The sequence below is a fragment of the Poecilia reticulata genome, chromosome 2 (assembly GCF_904066995.2).
Source record: "Poecilia reticulata chromosome 2, P_reticulata-male-v2, whole genome shotgun sequence".
In the NCBI taxonomy this organism is placed as follows: Eukaryota; Metazoa; Chordata; class Actinopteri; order Cyprinodontiformes; family Poeciliidae; genus Poecilia; species Poecilia reticulata.
In genome coordinates, this window is record NC_088831.1 from 16,881,793 (window position 1) to 16,903,058 (window position 21,266).

Genomic DNA, 21,266 nt, shown 5'->3' on the forward strand with positions numbered 1-21,266 from the left:
TTCCAAAAAGGCTAGTCAAGTTAATGATCTAGTTACTGCCCACCTCAGTGGTCTCAAACTCCAGTCCTCAAGATCTGTGGTTCTACAACGTTCTCTCTGCTTCGGCACACCTGGCTCCAATATTAACTCGTTAGCAGAGCTCTGTAGAGTTGACTACTGGTGAGGCAGTTTAGCCATTGAATTCAAGCCTATAGCACAAGAGACACATCTAAATGAATGCAGAAACCACTGGATTTAAGAGATAGATCCACACAAGGTAGAGCAGAACTGTGAGGTGGAAGGAAGTTCTGGTTTGATAGTCTGTCTAAATTGCCTTTTGTTGCAGGTGTGCATGTTGCTTGTTTGTCCTCTGTGATGACCTGTCTATGGTGTGACCCGCCTCTCGCCTAACGACCGCTGGACACAGGACATTGGAATACGCTTTGATCCGTCGTCTCTGCATGCCGATGTCCTGCTGGAAGGTGAACCTCTGGTCTTGGAGGTTTTCTCTTGTATTTATCTCCATCCAGCCTCCCATCAACTCTGACCAGCTTCCATGTACCTGCTGAAGAAATGCAACCTGACAGAATGACATTGCCACACCACTATGAGTCAACAGTGGCACTCGGGGTGATGAGTAGTTTAATACAACAGGTTTAAATCAAAGGCAACCAGATTTTTGCTCAGTTATTTTCCTGAAGATGTTGTGACACCTACCTGGGAAGCTCCCAGCTGAGCAGCAGTTTTTAAAGCCATTTCAACGACAATGATGTCCAGATTGTGGACAGAGAGAACTAACTGATGCTTTAAAAGAGGAGTGATGGAAGCCATCTTAGCTAAAAGATGAAAACCAACACTGAACCAAAGATGGGAGGGGGGGGCTGTGTTTCCAACTTTCAAGCAAATCTTACCCTGTTTTGAAAATCAATTCAGAGAATTCACATAAGCAATCCCATTATGATTCAAGTGACCAAGGACGCAACACAGTCCAGACAAAAGACCCAGTGAGCCAAGTAAGGGACAGGCAGGTTGTTGACTTGCATGTAGAAGATCACATCAGACCATTAAAAACATTTTTAACACAGAAATGCAAAGTTAATTTAACACCTGCTTAAAGGCTATTTTCAAAAAGTGCATTTAATCTGACAAGTCTCATTGGAATGCACTATTCTGATTTATTAAATATGATTCAATTATCTTAACTCAAATTCTATACATTGATGGGAAGTGAGTCACCATTTGATGTCGTCATATTATTTTAATGCCAATTTAATTAAATGTCTGGGTGGATGTTAGAAGAAAAAACAACAGACTATAAAATATGGCAGCAGTAGCACAGGCGAGACTCAAGACTCTGAAGTAAATCTGAAAATGATCAGAAATGACGGAGCCTTTGAAGGCAAAGTTGACCGAGATGGAAAATGTCGGAAAAATGGCTGAATAAGAGATTTCCAGTGGAATATCGCTAACTGGGATTGAGGGAAAATTTCTAATTTAGCCGAAATCTGAGTGCAGAAACCCAGTGTCACTTCTTCTTCACAAACTGTGTGTTTGTGCATTTGTTGTAACGTGAACAGCAGCTGAGGGCCAAGGCGAGTCCTGTGGCAGCCATCTTGTGATGTTTGTCTCCCTCCGTCTCCAATGAACTCCTGCCCTGCAGCTGCAGAGCCTGGCTCGTAGCACCGCTGCTGCTTCAGCTGGTGATGAAGTGAAGAGCACGATGGCATCCGATAGGCTATCAAAGTGTGTTGACGGCTGCAGCACTCCGCCTGCTGATGAGCCGGTGCCTTATCAAACCACAGAGAGGAAAAGCCGAGCTGTGGGCTCCAGTATCGCCGCCTGGAAGGCATCGGCCATTGATTGAGAGAGCAGAGTGCCTTGGAATATTATGAAAGGCCTTTTAGTGCCCTCTGGGGAGCTGCCCTGCCCTCATGTTGTGTGTTTGTGTGCGAGCACAGCTTCTGCCAGCACTCACAACAAATATTTTATTAGAGCGTTTGTCCATCTGCTCTGAACACTGACTGAGGGCTTCAGGTCCAGTTCAGACCCACCAGTAAGAGGCTGAGGTTCTAGTTATTGACATTATCATTTTTTTGCATATTTATTGCATCATCATATAGTGTTGGCGTTTGCTACTTTGTGCATCCATGTAACACCAGTAATACATTGGATTCTGATGTGGACTAGTTCTCAGTAACGCTGCTCTCATTTACAATCAATGAGCTTTTATTTGTGTAGCACATTTCAGCAACGAGGCAGTTCAAAGTGCATACAGTCAACTATTGTGTAACCGACATTGCATCATCGTGTCATCATCAAAACAATCAATACACATCAAATGAGTTTATCAATGTCCCACATCTACAGAGGTGAGTTTTTAGGATTTTAAAGAACATTTACCTCTAGAATGGGCAGTTATTGTCAAGTCAAAACAGTTTGAAATTTCTTAAATTGGTCTCTAAGTCCAGGCCTGGCAGAGCCTGTCGGTGCGTTATGATGAGCAGAACACATCCTGGTTGAAGGTGTAGGTCTGCACATTATTAAAGGAAAGTAAACCAGCAGATAATCGATGCTGACACAGCGGAGAGCCACAAGTTTAACAGCACGGATTAAATCACATGACCAGGAGAACCACTGATTCACCAACAAAGCGTGGCTGCTCCACAATAATGTGATTTTACACATATCCTCCGGAAACACTGGGAGACTCGCACACTCATTAACGGTAAGAGAACATCTGAACTCTCTCCAGCTGCTCTCTTCACACTATGTGAAGGACCCTGGTGAGGCCTGAACTCTGAGGCATCACAGTGTTCTCACAAAAACACACATACCACCCACAGGATATTTCCATATTTCAAAATTTCCTCTCGGCACACTTTTGCTGTGGCTGGAACGAGGCTTCCCTCTAGTGGACATTTTTCATTCCTGCTCACATCTTAGTGCGACACTCATTTCTCAGGCTCAACAATGACTGAACTCTAAATTCAGCCGTGAAAACACGCAAAGGATTTCACAGTGTCGTTACTTAAGACAAAAAAAACTGACTGTAAATAGAAAAAGAATCGGATAAAAGTTCATATCAGCTTTCAATAGCCTGTAGAAGCACCTTTAGCAGCAATTGCTTCCCAACTGCTGCACAAAACATCTCTTGAGGGAGGCGACCGAGATGCCAAAACCTCCTGTGCAGCCCAGACACCTGGCGGAGGAAACGCATTCCAGCCAGTTGCATCCAGAGACGACTTCTTTCAGTCATAAACTACATTTTGTGACCAGGTGAGGGTGAGAACATAGATCGGCCAGTAAATTGGGAGTTTCTCTTCACCTCTCCTCAGAGGTCACTTTGAAAATGAAAGTCATGCTGGAAAGAAGAGGCATTCTACTTGGCATCCCCTCCCATCCCCCACCATCGCCTCGCTACGACATCCAGTCCTGCCCTGAATATTTCCTCAGGTTGACATGATGGATAGTTTAGGATAGGAAAAACAGAAACCCTCCGAGATTGGACAGCAGTAATTACATTTCTGATGTCATTGCTGGTGTTTTTCCTCTTCGGCATTGTGTTAACATCAGAGGTGGGTAGAGAACCCAAAAAAATGTACTCAGGTTAGAGCATCAGTACTTCAACATATTTTTACCCACGTAAAAAAGCAGCCGTCCAAGAAATTGCTTAAATAAGAGGAAAAAAAAAGTATTTGGTGAAATACTTTTCGAGTGACGTTATGAAACATCGATCGTTTCAAAATTGAATCATCAGAAATTAAATCATCAGACAGACCGAGACCGGCAAAAGAAACATTTTCCCAAATCAATATTTTTCAATATGAAACTTTAACAAAACCTGCCGGTGAGTGTCTGTGTCTGGTGAATTTTTGGTTGGAACAAGCTTACTCTTCATTCAGTTAAGTTACTGTCATAGGGTGGAGTATCCAGAAATTTTACTCAATACTTAAGTAAAAGTAAAACATTTAGCATAGTAAAAATACACTTTCCCCCCCAAAAAACTTATTGAAGTAAATGTAACTGAGTAAATGCAAGTAGTTACTTCCCATCTTTACACACACCTGTAGGTTCAAATAAAGCAAACTACCAAAAGCCCTGCTTTAACACAATCAGTCATCAGCTTCAGCTTCTCCTTGCTGCTGATGAACAGAAGCACATGTAGGCAAACTTTTATTTTTCGTTGGATTCAGCGTTTTCTGTATGATCAGTCACATCAGCAGAGGACTGGCCCCTCAGCAGGGCACAGAGAGGTGCTGCAGTAGATGAACACGCTGTTCCACACTGGAGCAGAAGCTCTGTTTCTGAATGTGGTGGGTGCAGCGTGGGAGACTAGGACAAAGGCTGCTCTGATGTGTTTTAACTCTTTGTGTTGAATTGCTCCAAACAAAAAGGTTCACAACAAAATGCAGATATCCCTTATGGTGGATTGTGATTCTGACTCCTGGTTGAGCAAACAAGCAGCGTTGCTGGATCATCTACAAGGTGATATAATGCAATCAGCGTTAAAAGCAAAATTATGGACAAAAAAAAAATGCTTTTATTTATTCTGAACTTTAATTACACTGTTTATGAAATGCATCCTCGTTGCTATTTCTGGTATTTAGGTTATTTTCTCAAAAATATCTCAAAACTTGACACCTTTCGGGGAACAAACTGCTGGTGAATAAAACTCCGGCCTCTCCTCATTAACCCATAAGTAGGTCACGGTGTGGTCACGTGACCAACCTCGCTTTAGGTTCCAAGTTGAAATTGAAGGGTTCCGCTCCTGCCGGCTTAAACAGCTATTTTTAATTTGTATTATCATTATTATTATTTTTTTTTTTACAAATACAAAACACTGTGTAACAAGAGTTAGCCTTTGCAGTTAAGGGGGAATTAACGCCAAATTGGCTTCGTTTTCACCAGTAATGATGCTGCGTTCCAAGAGAGACGCTGTGTGGACCACGAGCCCTGCAGACCTGCATTTGTTGACGAACCATCCCTCGGCTGGTTGGCCCGGTCCACACGCCACGGTGTACTACGAGGAGCCTGTTCCCCGGCCGGTTTACAGGGTCGTGGACTGTCCCGCCGTGTTGGCGCCACCTCACTCGCTGATACAGCCGGTAACACCTCCATGCTACTTTTGGGAACATTCGAACGCAAGTAAGTTCCCTAAAGTCACGAGGTGGGCTAAAAGTAGTTTGCTAATAACAGCGAGGCTGTAAATGTCTGTAGTTTAGTTTGTGTCCTATTATTCAACTAAATGTGGTTTCTGCTTACACAGAGGAGAGCCGGAAGCTCCTGCTGCGCAGGTAAAGCTATATTGTTCTTCCCATGCTCAGCTTAAGGAAGAGACGTGAAGGTTTATTTCTGCTCTCGGCACAGGTCAATTCTAGAGTTGGTGAACGTTCATCACTACCTGGCTTTGACGGACACGGAGCTGCTGCGCTGGTATCTCAGTCTGTCGGCGGAGGACAGGAGCATCATACTGGGTACGACCCGGAAGCCCGTCCGGTGTGCCGTTCCTCGTCAGAAGGACATAGCATAACCTTTTCTGTCGGTTTAGAGGATTAGCAGAACAAAACTACATTATAACCAGAGAACAAACGACGTATTTTCTGGGTCGTCTATGGATATCCAAGTTTGGTCCCTCGAAGGTGCAGACTGTGACGCCCAGACGTCGTCTGCATGTAAAGTCTTATGAAGATGCCTCATCACCATTCATACACCTGCTTGCAAAAGAAAAAAGATCAGTAATATGCAAAGGAAATCAAGAAAAAGTCCAACCATGAGTTGCTGGGGCCTCACCTAGCAAAACTAGCAATAAGACAAAACACTCTGTGCAAATGTTAAGATGACAGTTGGCTTTGAAATACATTTTTGCCAATCCCTTTCACACGTATCTCAATACATTGCCAACTTTTGAAAACTGTTTACCAACAGAATTCACTAAAATATACTAGAACTACCAACACTCTTAATAAAACAAAATATTACACACAACTATAGCATGTTTTCTTCAAAGTTTTTATCAGAAAGTTAACTGTCTCCGGATGTTACACCAATCTGAGCTCGTAATGAGACAGACATGAGAGTATATTTATATGAACAAGCACCTATGATCCCGTTGAACACAATGTTCTATGTTCATGTTAACATGTTCTTAGAACATTGGATCAGGTTTTAAAGGTGCAGCATTGACTGGATTGGGTCATAGCTGCAGAACTCTTTGTTTTCAAACAGAAAACCTTTGGTGTCCCTCAAGGTTCAGTCCTTGGCCATCTCCTTTTTTCATCGCGTCCTCTCTCTTTAGGGCCAGTTTTTGAGAAACCATGACATCTCTTTTCACTGTTATTCAGATGACTGTCAGATTTCACTCCACATGAAGCCCGTCTGCCCATGCTCCACCCAGTCTCTTTGTGTGTTCCAATAGATTTTGTCTGATGTTTTTTTTTTGTTGTTCTTCTTCAGATGAGGGAGGCCTTCACTACTTCCTACAGAATCATCCTGGGTTGGAGTTTTCTCAGGGTCATGTTTATTTGAAGCGTAAGTTTGTGGATTTGTACAGCTGGTGAGAGCTTTGCCACCATCTAACCTTGCTCATTCTCTACAGCTAAACTTGGAAGTTGTGTCCAGTGCACAGTTAACAGCCAATAAGAACTTGTAAGTCACATGGTGAAGCGGCAAATGAAGCTGTGAACTCCGTGGAGGAGCTTATTTGCTTTGAAAGTCCATTAAAAATGCCAGCTTTTCATTAAATTATCATAATTTACAAAATCATGCAAAGTTGGCATTTTTAATGGACTTTCAATGCAACTTTTAGAGCAACTTTGCATTAAAAGTGCCATTATTTACCGAATGACACTTCATGACAACTGTCATAAGCATTCATAAAGATTTTATGTTCATGACAGATGTTATGTCATGTTTTTGACAGTGTCATGTCAGTCTTATGCACACCCCTTCAAATAAAGTGTTACCAAAAATATCAGGTATTAAAACTGATCTATGCTTAACACAGTGAAAAGCTATTACCGCCTTCAGCAAGTGGCATTAAACAGAATTTAAGGGTGTACTCACCTCCGCCACATCTGGTCTGATTTAAATGGACCAGAGTGTGTTTCCCCTGTTGGTCCGGATCTTTTGTGCAGAAAAACTTCCACAACTGTTTTTGACTTAGGTTGTAGTTGACCTGTCAGAAGGTTCATCCTTCAACTAATCAATCCCGGCTTCCCCCTCCCTCCACTACAGAAGCGTCTCTGCAGATGTTGAAGATGCTTCCAGGTGACACGAGGGAGAACTTACCCCAGACCAGCTTTTCTAACAGTGTGACAAAATCTCAAAATCAGCTGTGTGAGGAGGCCCGTGACAATGCCGTGGTCCACCAGATGGCCCACAGCCTCCCATTCACACACATACTGAACCAGCACAAGGTAAGTGGAGTGGAGTGGAGTGGAGCGGAGAGCAGGTTTTGCATACTACAAAGCCAAAGTTGGTAGTCAGTCAGTGCATGATGATTTTTGTTTTGTAGGGTTCATCAGTGTCTGAGGTGAGCAGCCGCATCATCGGTGCAGCTGTGCCTGTCAACATGTACATAGAAAGAGCCAGAGATAGAGATGGAAGAAAGCCTGAGGACTCGGCAGCAGGCAGCCAGAGGGCTTCCTCCACCATCCAGGCACAGTGAGTACACATCACCACAGTTTCAGGTGTCACCACCGTGCCTCATAACTCCTTAAAAATAAAAAAAGCCCCAGCATGGAGTGACAGCAGAAAATGAGTACAGTTAGGAAACTGTGGAGAAAACAGACTAAATAATAAATATTAATGTTTATCAGGTCGCTTCCCCCCCCCATCCTTTCAGCCCCAGTTTATCCTTAGTACAAAGAAAAACTTGCCCAAAAAATCTTTGAAACTGAGATTCTGCTAAAGGGGATGAGCTCAGACATATAGTCCGATTGCAATTGTGTTCTGTTTGTTTGGGTTAAAGTAACTGTTTTGATTTTTTTCCCCCTGTACTTCCATAATTGGATCTTTTTTTTAATAAACTGGAATCTTCGTTGGTAACTAATTGACAACAACAAAATATTTCTTGGGTAAAATGTTAAATTGAATGTTTCTGCTAATATATCGTGTCAATTTTATATTTCTTCATAATGGTTGTAAAAGTTCTTAAATTTAACTTACTGAAACTTGCAACAATCCTGTTCCAGACATGACTTTTAAAATGACCTGGTGTCATCATGTTAACCATGACATGTCCGTTTTATCCCATCAGTTCCTCTTTCTCTCACTTATTTTTATGGCAAATTAACAACTTTTTAGATTAATTTAGATTGAAGCAATTTTTTTGAAATTGCTAAACCGGTATATTTGTTTTTGCTGGTTTTCACAGAGAATGTGATGTTTTAATAAAAATGCGACCTAGCTTTTCAAGACCATTGAAGAAATGGTATAATTCCAGAGTAGGAGATGAATTCCGGCTGAATGGAGCCGTCACATGTTTTCGTATTACAGTTCAGAGTGTCCAGTGGAAAACAGCGGGCCCTCACAGCAGCCAACAGTGGACGCCACGAAGCTCGCACAGCGTTCAGAGGGGGGCACCAGCCACACAGCGCAGATCCAGCAGGCTCCTCCTTCTACAGGAGAAAACATTGTGCTTGGTGGCAAGAAAACGGCAGTCAGTCACGTGGAGATCAGACCGAGCTGTGAAGATGAAAGGAGTCAGTTCAACTTCCCCATCAAGGATGATAGGGGTATCCTGGGGTGCTTGGCAGGCAACGGTGTGGCACTGCAGAGTGCTGGGGCTTCAATCCAGCTGTGCGACCCTCCAGCAGCCAACAGGCTGACGAGCACCGCAGAGAAGTTTACCCTCACTGCTCCCTGCGCACCCAGCTGTGACGCTGCAGTGAACACTGAGGTAGAGAGCTGGACAGCAAAGCAGACCCAAACTGAAGGTCCAAACACATCCGAACATAACGTCATGACTGAGCTCCATATGTCCGATCTGGACTACCTGGCTGACGTAAGGTTGGAACCTCATGTTGGTTAGGACTGTTGTAGATAGTTTCTCACCTTCTCTATCCTTTCAGGAGTTGTTCAAACTCCACATGATTCAAGAACGCAAAGAACCAAAGAAGAAGAGCAAAAGGTAATGTGTAGGAGCAAGAACTGGTGGTCCCAAATGCCTATTGTGTGGTGTTAGAAGGTGTTAGAAAGGTGATGTGACACAGAAAACATGCTAAACCTGGTAGTTGTGGACCACCAATAGTAGACTTCCGGTGGTTTACCTTTTGTCCACCGGCAGGCCACTGTGTTTTTTTTTGTATTTAAGTGGATAGATCATGCTTTTAAATCCTTCCTTTTCACATGTATATAATGCACTTATGATCTATTTAAAGTAGAACTTAAACGCATTAGTCTGAAGTCCTTGTTGTAGCTCCACAGACCCCTCATTTATCCCTGTTCTGTTCCCTGTACCCTTGTAAGAGCAACTTGTTTTATATGGGGGATTTTTTCTGCCATAATCCAAGAACACACATTTTCAGTATGAAAGCAGGATCTCATATCTTTTGTTCTCAAAACTTTTAATGCTTTTGCTTACCTTTATATTTTGAAAGCAAGGCTTCGTATCTTTCTTCTCAAAACTTGTAATGCTTGTACTCAAAACTTCTCCTCGCGCTCAGACTTGCTCTCAGCTCGGACTCTCTGCTCTCTTTTGAAACGCCTTTTGGCACAGTCGCCTGGCAACCTCTCAGTCAATAGAATGAAAGTGTTGCACTGTGTGCGTTTGTTTCCTTCTAGCGGGTGTGGCTGCTATCGATTGTAGCAACCTGTGCCACCCACTGGATGTAGGGAGAAACGACGTCGGCTTTCTGACACTAAACATCCGCCAGCAGTGTGCCACTGATCACTAACAGCCTTCTGATCTTAGGCAGGAGTTTGTTCACCCAATCAACTCCCTACATCCAGTGTGTGGCACTGGATGTAGGTTAGCTATTTGTATAAAAATTAGCTAAAATGCTAATGTTGGCTTTAATGATATTATTAGCTTGTGGGCTAGTACTAGCATGTTGACACTACCAGTAGTATTTGTGCTATCACAAGCATGGAGCCTGTGTCTTAAGCCAGTATCCCAACATGCTCTTTTCGTAATTATTTTTTGCTAATTGTGTTGCCTTGGCAATGGGAAATGTCAACACTAGCAATATCGCACACTCGACATTGACCCGCACATTTTGGTATATATGTATATATTGTGGGGGTGAGGAAAATAAACATGGAGACTGCTGATTATTGGGTGGAGAACAATAGGTTCCTCCTGCCAGGCAATGCTCTGCTCTCCTGTACATTGCTACAGCAGGCCCCAGTTGATGCCTGTTGCCCTGAATGTGTTTTCCAGCCCTGGCAGTGTGTCGGCTGCTCCTAGAATGGACTGCGGCTGTAAGCAGCGCGCCCAGCAAGCAGAGCTGACCCTGCTCACCCTGCACTATGAGCTGTGCAGGCAGCACGTCTGGAGGCTCTACTACACGTCCGCTGAGGGACACCTGTCCACGGCAATGTGAGAAACCCACAGGGCAATTAAACTCCCTTTGTTTGCACTAAGAGCTTTCTAGAAAAAATCCATCACGTCTCTGCAGAGCTGAAGACCTGCCACCAAATGTTGTGAAGATCCTGCAGAAGTTGGAAACTGACTATAACCTGATGAAGCACCAGATCCTGACGGGGGTTCCTCTGGGGCAGCTGAGTCCTCTGTGTGTGGAGTCTGAGAAGATCACGGCAGGGGCATGTTACGTCCCTGAACAGGTGAGAGGTTACTCGCAACCCCCAGCCAAGAGCCCAGATGTCTGGGCTTTGAGAACCTTCCACAGTAACTCTGTCTTTGTTTAGATCCTTGGTGACCTGCAGGAAAAGACTCCTTCTTGGTAAGTTGACAAACATTGTTTGAGTTCCAGTTCAACAACCAGTGAGATGCTGCAAACTTAATTAGGAAGTCAGTTGAATTATTTCTTCATGGTTTGGGTAAAAAGGCCCTGTGTGAGGCAGATGTTTGTACAAGGCCTCTTGCATGGTCCATGAAGGAAAAACGGCAAAGTGATGATTTTCTAATGAGCTTCTCAAAAACCCCTCGTCATGGAGACAGTTTAGTCTGGGGCTAAAGCCTAGACTAAACCAGATGACTTGTGATTAATTGATGACAGAAATAATCGTCAGCTAATTTAGTAATTAATTAATTAGAGTATAGAGATTCCAATAGAAGGTCATTTGTTAAAAGAACACCCATATCAGAGCAGTAATTAGGCCAAAGCTGTATTAAAGATATATTTTTAATTAAAAACAAAATAAAAACTTACTCATAATCACCAAATCAGCACTAAATTCAGCAAAAAGGGCTGAGCTTTTCACATGTTGACGTTAGGATTTGATCAAGTGTTTGCTATTTTTAAAATCTGATTAATCGTCGGAATAATAAATACAGTAACTGATTAATAAAATAATCATTAGTTGCAGCAAGGACTGCACAATATAAGGCCACATCATCGTAATATGTGTGCAATATATTGCACACATACGCGCATTCCAAGACGTATGGAATGTGCAGTCTTTGCGCATTCCATATGCAAAGACTGTATGGAATGCAATACTTGTTGGCTAATATATTTAATACACCTCTCTGATGTCAAGTTCCACCCTGGGGACACAGAAGCATGTAGGAGCTGGAGAAGGCGGAGGTCCTGACAGGGACAGACAGAGCTGCCAGGTGTGATCACAGCCCTGAACACCACAATGTGCTCCATGCAGCAGCAGCAGCAGCTAACCTTAACTATCGTCTGTTTCCCCTCCTTGCTCCACAAGGAAGAGGAAGAGGATAAGAGAGCTGCAGCTCTTGTACCCAAAGAGCGATTGGTTAAGCAAATGGGTGAGCAGAACCTTACACGGCTAATGGAACCACAACTGTAGCTGAATGTTCTTATTCTGTTTTTGTGCCGCATAGGCATTGAGGAGGTGAACTTTAGTGAGGCGTGGTACGATGCTCAGGAGGACCTGCAGTTGCCAGCACCAGCAGTAGACACGGCTGACAGTAGGTCGTCAGCAGCTACTCAAAACGTCATCCGGGTTTCATCTGTTTGAATTGTCTGTGTGTGTGTTTGTGTGTGTTGACAGATGCAGAATCAGTCAGTGGTGAGAGCAGCAGCTCAGTGCTGTATGTATCCAACCTGCCTGGTCATGTGACACAGGTCAGTTTAGTCACACGTGCTACTTACTGCGCTAACATCAAGTGAGGGAAAGTGGAAGGTTTTGGTTAAATGATCATTTTGAAATCCAGTGAGTTGTACTTTGTTGTAATGGTCAGCAGAGGGCAGTACATGACTGATGAGGCTGATTAGAAATGACATCATGTAGCAGAGCTTGCAGCCTTAATGGTTTATAGCAGAAGGATATGGACATTTCTTCATAAATGTTCTAGTCATTATTGATTAGGCATCTTAATCACATTGGTGGAATGAAAAATAATGTGATGAATAGCAAGAGGTCAACAGTTCCTGTTATTCTGTATCACAAATGAAACAAACTGCTGCAATGTTCTGGATTAGCAGAACATCAGTTTCCCAAAAAGTTAGTGTTTCCGCCTCAATGTTGAAAGAACTAAAACATGTGAAGCATTAGCTGACAATGACTGTATTTCTACTGAAAAACTCAGTTTTGGATGGAAAACCTTTTGGTGTAGGAGGATGAGTTTTTTTTGTTTTGTTTTGGCTTTATGCCTTAACAAAATTTGGTTTATTTCACAAAACTGCAATAGGAACACATTTTACATGAACAACCAGATGTTGCTACTTACATAAACCACAAAAAGGACGACAGGAAGTAGTTGGAGGCTCATGGTCTAGTATGTTTTTACATTACTTATCGCATGAACAAACTCATTCATTCACATTAATTACGTTCCTTATTTAATGGGAACCCCAGACTTTTTTTGACATTAGCTGAATATCGACAAAGTTTTTTGCACATTTGCAAGGGAAATTAAGAATTGTCAAAGTAACAGCATTTATTTGGACTTTCTTGTTAATGAAAGTCCAAATTGGGTGTTGCTTTAAAAAGCCAAAGATGGAGGTTGGCATCACTGTGACATGGCTTAAAACAGAAGCTAAAAGAATTAGACCTGGCTAGAAGCATATTTTCAGTTTGTGATGATGCATACATTTTTGGGAGAAATGTTTGCTCATCTGTTCTGCATGTAAAATGTAAAAACCCAGCCACATCATAGTTTTCACAAGAGCCTGAAACATGTTTCAGAGTGACGTGAGGCAGTTGTTTGAGAATTTCCAGCCGTCAGAAGTCATCGTCTTCCCCTCAAAGAACGGCGTGAGGTGAGCTGCTGTCGCTCATCACTTTTCACTGGATCTGTTCAGCTCTCTGGAAGGTTTCAGTGTTTGCTCATGGAGGTTCTGTCTCTGGCCGGTGCTCTAGAGTTGCCATAGTGATGGTGGATGGCCCAGAGACGGCTAAAGCTGCAGTCAAAGAGCTCAATGGTCACCGACTGCACAGCCATATCATACACATCAGGCACCTGAGTGGAGCCACTGCTGGGGGCCACACACCTCTCTCCACCTTGGGCTCCACGGTCCCACAGGATCCTGACACCAACTGGAGGCTCACTGAGAAAAAGGTGATGTTCTGATTGATGGATCCTTCATACTTTAATCCTTTAAACTCCACTATGCACGATACATGATGGGTATTTTTCATAAAACATAGCAAATATAAGAATCCGAGTGTATTAATGAACCTGTTGCCATGGGGACACTACCATGCTTCTGGGTCTACACACATCTGGAGAAGACCAGATGACCTCACTAGGACTGGTTTTATTTCCTGACTGCAATACTGAGATTTAGACTTTATTATTACACGAAGACACAAAAGTGAATTTGGTAACAAAATGTTGTTGCTTGGCTACCGGAGTACACAGAAAAAAAAGTGTGATCATATATACATGTATACATACAAGTGTAACTAGTGCAGGCAAAAACAATAAAAAAACTAGAATAAATACTATACAAATAATACATTGCTTAAAATATGAGGCAATGAGAAAAGTAAGATTGAACTGTTAAGATGTTCAGTAACGATATTGCACTTGGCATTTTTAGGCAGTATGAGAGGATCATATTGAACAGCTGGATCTACTGAGGATCACACCATAGGATTTATTAGAGCAACTAAACTAAAGCCCACAGCAACAAACTCTGGGTTACTCGCACAGAAGTCAGGTTCAGGTTGCTTTGTTGCACAGAGCATTATTAGTTCCTACTCAGAAATATACCAGCAGGTGGCAGTAATGGATATTCAGAGTTCGGATCTGCTTTGCCATAAAATAAGACACTCAGTTTAAAATGGTGCAAGGGGCAGCATTATGCAAAGCCAACTTTTTTTAGCTTTACATTATGTTATGTTATTTAAAAAACTGCTGCTTTGATTCTTCCATGCATGTTTGACAAATCCTTTACATTGGAATGCAAACAGTCAGCGCTGCACACAAACACACCTAACAAGACATCCTATGATATTTAATGGAAATCGTTTCATTGCATTTTGTCCATGATGACGTTGAGTGTTTCACTTATTTGTTGTTGTTAAACCTGTTGTTCTCATGTTGTTTAAACTGTAAACCTGACGAGGAGCCAAGCTGGATCACATATGCAGGCTCTCCTTTGCTCGTCTGTAGGTTGCTATGACAGCCAGTGTAAAACTATTCATATCAGAAAGGGGTTTTTATGTAGATGAGAAAACAATCCACTTTGGCATGGAAGACATCAGATCTGAATGATTTCCAGCAGAGAATCTATTCTTTCTGCTTTCACTCAGAACCTTCAGCGCTTTGCCTCTTTGTTACTGGTTTCTGTATGACCAGAGTTCTGTTTTTATGTCTTGGATATGAAACCTGCACATTTTGTTCTCCAGCACCTTTCATTGGGTCTACAGGGCCATTTGAATAAAGGTTCTATAGAGAGGTTGGCAAAAGCAAGAATTTCCACATAGAACGGAGTATAGATGCATCGATCCGATATTATTTGTTTCGACTTTGATATTGGGGAAAAAATGCTAGACTAGGTATTGATGACAATGTGACCGATCCATAAGGGCAGTTCTATTAAGTCTAATTCTATGCTTTGTGCTCTGAGCAGCATCATGCTTTATTATTATTATTATTATTATTATTATTATTATTCAGAGCCCCTAATTGCACTTTCTTGGATCGGTGCGAGACCTCAGATATCTGTATCGTATTGGAAGTGAAAAGTGGACCAATGCATCTCTAGGATGGATAAAACAATTGGACTAGACATTCTGAAATATCTGTTTTATCAGTGTTTCTAGCTCAGCTGTAAGATTATTGTGCCTTAAATTCACCTTCACCGTTCCGTCTGCCCAGCCGGTAAACCCAGCGGTCCTCAGCTCCAGCATCCAAACCAGGAAGGTGGTGAGCATCTTTCCCACCGCTAAGGGAACCTGCGTACCTCAGCACTTCGGCACCATGGGCGGCCTGGACGCGCTGATGGCCGAGCTCACCCAGCTCCACCCCCATGTCGACCGCCAGACAATCCTGGATGCTCTGCTGGAGCTGAAGACCACACACCAGGGGGTCCTGGCCAGCCTGCCCCTCAGCACCATCAGAGACATGACCTCTGACCTGCTGACCAAATCGCCTACTGCCACACAGAACTAAGTGGAAAAGACTTTGCACCTCAGTTCAAGTTGTATTTACTTCCAAATTAGCAGCAACTCTCCATTTTTATTTGAAGTTTGTAAAGAAAAAAGATCTACGATCGTTCATGAGAAATGCTGCGTCTTCATTTTCTGTTGGGTTGCTTTTCTTCAGCAGTTAGATGGATGTTTGGATCTAATGTTTAGATGTTTGTTCTTATAAAAAGCTCACCCATTAAACAATATTCTGTCTGAACATTTTTTTTTTTTGTTGGTTTGTTAGAGTATTTTTTTTAGACCAATAAACTTTGAATTATTTATTTAAAACGTATGACCTAGAAAGGAAAAACCACAAAAATGCCTAAAGGTCAGAAGTTTGATATATCAAAGTAATAGTATTGGTATCTGCGATACAGCCCCTGTATTTATCAGGTATTGATTGGATCGATACCAATACCAGATATTGCAGTGTTGAACAGCTGGTATGTTGAAGCAGGTTTATGAAACTTCTGTAGCATTTAGAACAATTAGGCAATTAGTTTTTTTGTTTTACCATTTAACACAATGTTTGCTACTTTTGATGTAGCTTAAGAATTAATTTTTCCTGGAATACAACATCCAAATATAGAATTATCCTCTAGTTGGAAATTTACTGCAACAAAAAGGATGAAAAGAAGTCTGACCTTTTTTTTTAATTATTCTGTCAGTACAATTTTGGGTTCATTTTTTTTTTCTTCAAGCAAACCGAACACTTTCAATTCAAAAATACTTTTAATTATTAATCCCAAATGGATGCTATTGTAACTCATTAATTTAGATTCTTCGAAGACTTATTTGAAGATCGTGATTGCTGTTAGCAGGAAAGATCTCTTGTTTTATGTTTGTATGCTTTTTTTCCGAGCTCCCGCGAATGCAGCGTAATCCCTAAAGTGGAGGAGGCGGAGATTCCAGCAGGGACGTAAACTGGACTGGAAGAGCGGATCATTAAAGTCCGGAGAAGAACACCGCGGTTGTTTTGAGATATTGTTTTGGTGGACATCTGCTGATCTTAGATCGGCTCTGACGTCATTGCATCCTCGCTTTGCCGCTTCTCCGAGCCTCGGCAGTGCCATGAAATCGTAAGGGACGTTTGGGAGCTGCTGTCACTGGTGTGGGTTTTGTCTGGAGGGGTCAGGTCGGGAAAGTGCAGAGGCGTCCAAGCAGAAATCTGAGCTGCAGGAGCGGATCGGAGGGACGGATCCCCCCGGAGCCAGAGCGCTGCCTGCCGGGAGGATGATCCGAGGAGACTCCGGCGACGCGGTCGAGATCCGCTGTGGTTTGCACAGATAACCGGAGCGGAGTCAAATGGGAGGTCTGATGGGAAACTAGACACGTCGGCGCGTGTTTTGGTGTGTGAGTGTGTGTGTGTGCTTGCGTGTGTATGTGTTGAGAAGAAGGCTAGAAATCTAGAAGCTGACTGGCGGCGCCGTGACACCATGTGGAGCCCGGGAAGAGCCGCTCTGTGCTGGATGCTGCTGGAGACGTTTCTGCGCTCTGCTGGAGGTGAGACTGGAGCGAGCAGTAGGCAGCCAGTCTGTCTGCTCTGTAGAAGCAAAACACACTTACAACCCGGACTATTCAGAACCACGGCTGGGTTCAACTCGGAATTATTTACCTGAAACCCAGAACGTGTTGCTGATGGGATGAGGAGCGTGGAAGCGGATGATTGATTAGACTTTGAATTAGTATTTTACTAAGCATGTCCGATTCTTCTGTCCTTCTCAGTAATCGGTCATCATCAATGGGACATTGTTTGCATAACCAGCTTTCCAGCAGATTGAAGTCTGAATTTCTAGACGTTACAACTTTAGTCAGAAGAAAGATGAAGACTTCAAGCCCATGTCCATGTTCTTGGCACTTATTGTGGAGAAAATACACCAACAACTTCTGATGAGACAGATGTTGAATGTCTACCGGAGGATGCTGAAGAAGCTTCCATAATTCCCAACATTTTTGTTCTAATTAATGTTTCCTGTCAGATGTAGAGGCATAATTCTGTGGAACATGTCAACTCCAACATGTCATGTGGTGCGTGTTGTCGTTAATTAGCTGGTTGATTGGAAAGAGCCTCTACAGGTACAGGCGTTATGTGGAGTGGCATCAACACGAAAAATGAGAAAATCCATCCATGCAGAGGCGGGGTTCACCCTGGACAGGTCGCCAGTCTGTCGCAGAAATGAGAAAATGCCAAATAAGAAATAGATTTGTGAAGCATGCTATTGTTCCAAAAGATGGTTAACTATCTAAAAATACGAGGCGCAGAGTTTGTAAGTATATTAGATGAAGAAAGGATACAGGCAAACCAAATGAAGCCAGGTTAATTTTCCTGAAGCGATGACTGATTTATGTTACTGGTCTGTAGTTTGTAAGGGTTGGGGAGATGAGCAGCAAGTCACATGACAAACAGAGGGGGATCTGCAGCAGTCATTACAGTCTCTCTGACGGCCTACAATGCAACGGGAAACCTGCATAGTACAAGATTGATGACTGATAAAAATAAAATCAGTTCTTTGTCAGGCATAAATTCATAGACGCAACTGAAACAACTGATGTTGGGTTCAGTGATGATGATTATCAATCAATTTTATTTATAAAACATTGTTCATACTAAAAGCAAAGTGCTGCTTGAGCTTATGAGCAGCTAAGCACCTGGCGGGGATAATCCTAGTTTAGACTGTGAGAAAACCCTCATGATTAACATCAGGGTTAATCATGAGGGTTTTCTCATGATAATAATAATAATAATTTTTAAAAAAGACTTAACGAACATCCTCCTGGTGGGTCCATATTTTTGCAATAAAACTGATTAAAAACCCCGTAACATTGAGCACATATGTCTCTGATCTGAATGTACCCGGTAGGAATCCAGCTACTGATCTTCTCTCCTCAGGTCTCAACATCTGTATGAGCGGCAGCGCCACGTCCTGTGAAGAATGCCTCCTGATCCACCCCAGCTGCGCCTGGTGCGCACAAGAGGTGAGTGACTGTCATCATGTCACTTACCTGCTAGGTAATCCGCAGCTCCAAGGCTGCTGCATTATGCAGGTTTTCTGCTTCAATAAGCATCTTTTGTTCATGTATTGGCAAAAAAATATGTTGACTAATCAGCAAATATCTTGAACTGTTATCACTAAACGGTGTTCTGCTGTTTACCTAAAACATTTTGTAACTAGTTGGGACATTTTTCCTGGTCACAGAGAACACAAAGTCGAGGTTTAAACACAAAGTGTAGCTTGTGTAGATGCGCAAAATGAAAGTTTTATCTAGGAAACATTGTACCACAGATATGTGCTGTGTTTTCTTTAGATATGCAAAGGCTAGCAGTGGTTCTCTTAAAACCAAAACCCTGAGGCACACAGCGTGCTTTAGGATTTAATCAAACAGAATGGAAGTGCTAGCCACTTCAGTGTCAATATAATCCGAAGTGGCCTCCTAACCAAATCAATAAACGGTTAAAAATAAAAAGAACCAGAGCACCTTTTTTGGAGACCACAACTATAGTCAGCAAATATTTAATAAAAATTTAAAACCAAAACCAAAAATCCCCTCTTTAATCTTGTCCGAGTTTCATGCCATCAAAATTGAAAACAAGTTCTGTTTTGATGTACATGATATGATGCTTATGAAGCTGTGTTGGGAAGGAGTTTCCGTTCAGTCTTGAATTGTGTAGTTCTGGTTAGATCCGGGCACATATTTTGGATTTTGAACTTGAGATTAATAGATGCAATCTAAAGACTGTGTAAAAACAATAGCAGAGACACAGCCCTTCAGTTTGGGTAGCAGAGGATCAGCAGTGGACCTCCATGATGTGAGCCAACCATGAGGCTGGGTAACGTTTCCCATGGCATCCGTTTGCTTTCTCTGGTTTTTGAAACTAGTGCAAAAATGCTGCCATACAAACAAATCAGTTTTTACATAAGCAAGTGTTGTCAGCCACACTGAAAACAAGCCAATATTATTCCACATGGTCAACAAAGCGCTGCACTTTTTCTTCCTTCAAAATAAGAGTCGCAAACATTGATACAGTAGAATGTTGAGGTTAACTCTCTTTCCTGAAATAACCTAATTAACATTTCGACCGAGTCATGATTTGTCATTTGGAAAAGCTGATGGTTGAGCTGCTCTGACCACCAGCGTGAGCTTTGCTGCGTCTGGTCTTGCAGGACTTCGGGAAGCGCCGCTCGCTGACATCGCGATGCGACCTCAAGCAAAACTTGCAGAAGAGGGGCTGCGAGCCGCTCTTCATCGAGTACCCCAGAAGTACGATCTCCGTCCTGCAGAACTCGCCGCTGAGCACTAAAGGATCGGGACCGGCCCAGTACGACGTGGTGCAGATCATGCCCCAGAGGATCTCCCTCAGCCTGCGGCCAGGTAAGAACCGGCTGAATACCAGGAAACTGCGAGGCGTCCGTCCGTCTGTGGGTAAACACCAGCTGGCTCCGCCTCCGCAGGAGACCAGACGGCATTCAGCCTGCAGGTGCGGCAGGTGGAGGATTACCCGGTGGACCTCTACTACCTGATGGACCTCTCGCTATCCATGAAAGACGACCTGGACACCATCCGTAACCTGGGCACCAAGCTGGCGGAGGAGATGGGGAAGCTGACCAGCAACTTCCGTCTGGGCTTCGGCTCCTTCGTGGATAAAAACATGTCGCCCTTCTCCTACACGGCCCCCAAGTACCAGGAGAACCCCTGCAACGGGTAGGAAGCACGACCACACTCAGGATTAGGGCTGGACAATAAATCAAGAGCTATGTTTATATCAATAAGTGATACGTCTGATTGAATTTCCAATAATCTCACTCGACGCCGATCCAGAACCACTCAGCATTCTGGAGGATGTAGGCAGAGAGGAGACTTTAGCCATTCAACTTCTCACAGTGAGCAACACAAGCTCACTCACTCTTTGGTTACCTAGCAACAACCTGTTGAGTAACTTGCGCAGCAGCACTTTCATGTTTTCCCAACGTGTTTCATAGCTGCTTAACAATAAAGGTCAAAGGTCATTTCACCAGTTTGGCAGAATTTCAGACATTTAAAACAAAAAAAACCAAAACAACAAATCAATAGTTATCAGTACTGATATTGTCAATACTCTGATTTTTTTTTCAGCCATATCTTCCAGCCCTACTCACACTTTACTTGTTTTGGCCTAAAACGCAGCAGTTTGGTTTTATTTTGGCGAGTCTGCAGCAGACTGAAGTATCAGTCACACCTCATGTTGCTGTTTTCGTGATTCATGTATATTAATGTGCTGCAGCTGCTAGAATGAAGCAGAACGAAGGAGAATGCTCTGCATGAGCTGCTGATGCAAACTCAGTAAAGAAAGGAGAGCAGATAGATGGGGGGGCACACAGTGTTTACCCCTGAGGTGAGACCACCATCACGCATCACTTGCCATCTAGGTTACATCTCCACTCAGTTGAGTGCGTGTGTGTGTTTGTATGTGTGTGTGAATGACATTGTGCTGACCCCAGCTGCCTCCTGTCATTGCTGTGTGAGTGATACTTTTGTTATTATTATTATTATCACTAATCACTAATATGTAACATAAC

General features: G+C 42.9%; 2 protein-coding genes across 3 annotated transcripts in view; both read left to right on the forward strand.

Moving 5' to 3' along the window:
* The first annotated feature begins 42 nt into the window (after positions 1-42).
* rbm44 (RNA binding motif protein 44) lies at positions 43-15,928 on the forward strand. 2 transcript variants are annotated; one of them, XM_008396814.3, is made up of 20 exons: positions 43-256; positions 326-461; positions 4,888-5,124; positions 5,246-5,273; positions 5,347-5,453; positions 6,433-6,507; positions 7,213-7,394; positions 7,493-7,641; positions 8,476-8,983; positions 9,051-9,109; positions 10,361-10,519; positions 10,599-10,764; positions 10,849-10,883; positions 11,644-11,719; positions 11,815-11,878; positions 11,954-12,040; positions 12,124-12,197; positions 13,261-13,334; positions 13,435-13,633; positions 15,401-15,928. In XM_008396814.3, the coding sequence occupies exons 3-20, from the start codon at positions 4,890-4,892 to the stop codon at positions 15,692-15,694; spliced, it is 2,571 nt and encodes an 856-aa protein (XP_008395036.2). In that variant the 5' UTR covers positions 43-256; positions 326-461; positions 4,888-4,889; the 3' UTR covers positions 15,695-15,928. The 2 variants fall into 2 exon arrangements, with proteins under 2 accessions (XP_008395036.2, XP_081454950.1); XM_081598824.1 differs by lacking the exons at positions 43-256; positions 326-461 and having other exon boundaries at positions 4,664-5,124.
* Positions 15,929-16,605: 677 nt separating this feature from the next.
* Positions 16,606-21,266, forward strand: part of itgb5 (integrin, beta 5) — a 52,987-nt gene continuing 48,326 nt past the window's right edge. Inside the window, exons 1-4 of the mRNA XM_008437884.3 lie at positions 16,606-17,214; positions 18,602-18,687; positions 19,875-20,082; positions 20,163-20,412. Coding sequence (XP_008436106.1) covers positions 17,148-17,214; positions 18,602-18,687; positions 19,875-20,082; positions 20,163-20,412 — 611 coding nt within the window. The 5' untranslated portion in view covers positions 16,606-17,147. The remainder of the gene's footprint in view (positions 17,215-18,601; positions 18,688-19,874; positions 20,083-20,162; positions 20,413-21,266) is intronic.

What these genes read in the sequence shown, in the direction of transcription:
- rbm44 (XM_008396814.3), top strand. Translation starts at nt 4,890, where the DNA reads ATGATGCTGCGTTCCAAGAGAGACGCTGTGTGGACCACGAGCCCTGCA. An exon ending in GGACAGGAGCATCATACTGG is followed by an intron (nt 5,454 to 6,432) that starts GTACGACCCGGA and finishes GTTCTTCTTCAG; the next exon opens with ATGAGGGAGGCCTTCACTAC. An exon ending in AGCAGTAGACACGGCTGACA is followed by an intron (nt 12,041 to 12,123) that starts GTAGGTCGTCAG and finishes GTGTGTTGACAG; the next exon opens with ATGCAGAATCAGTCAGTGGT.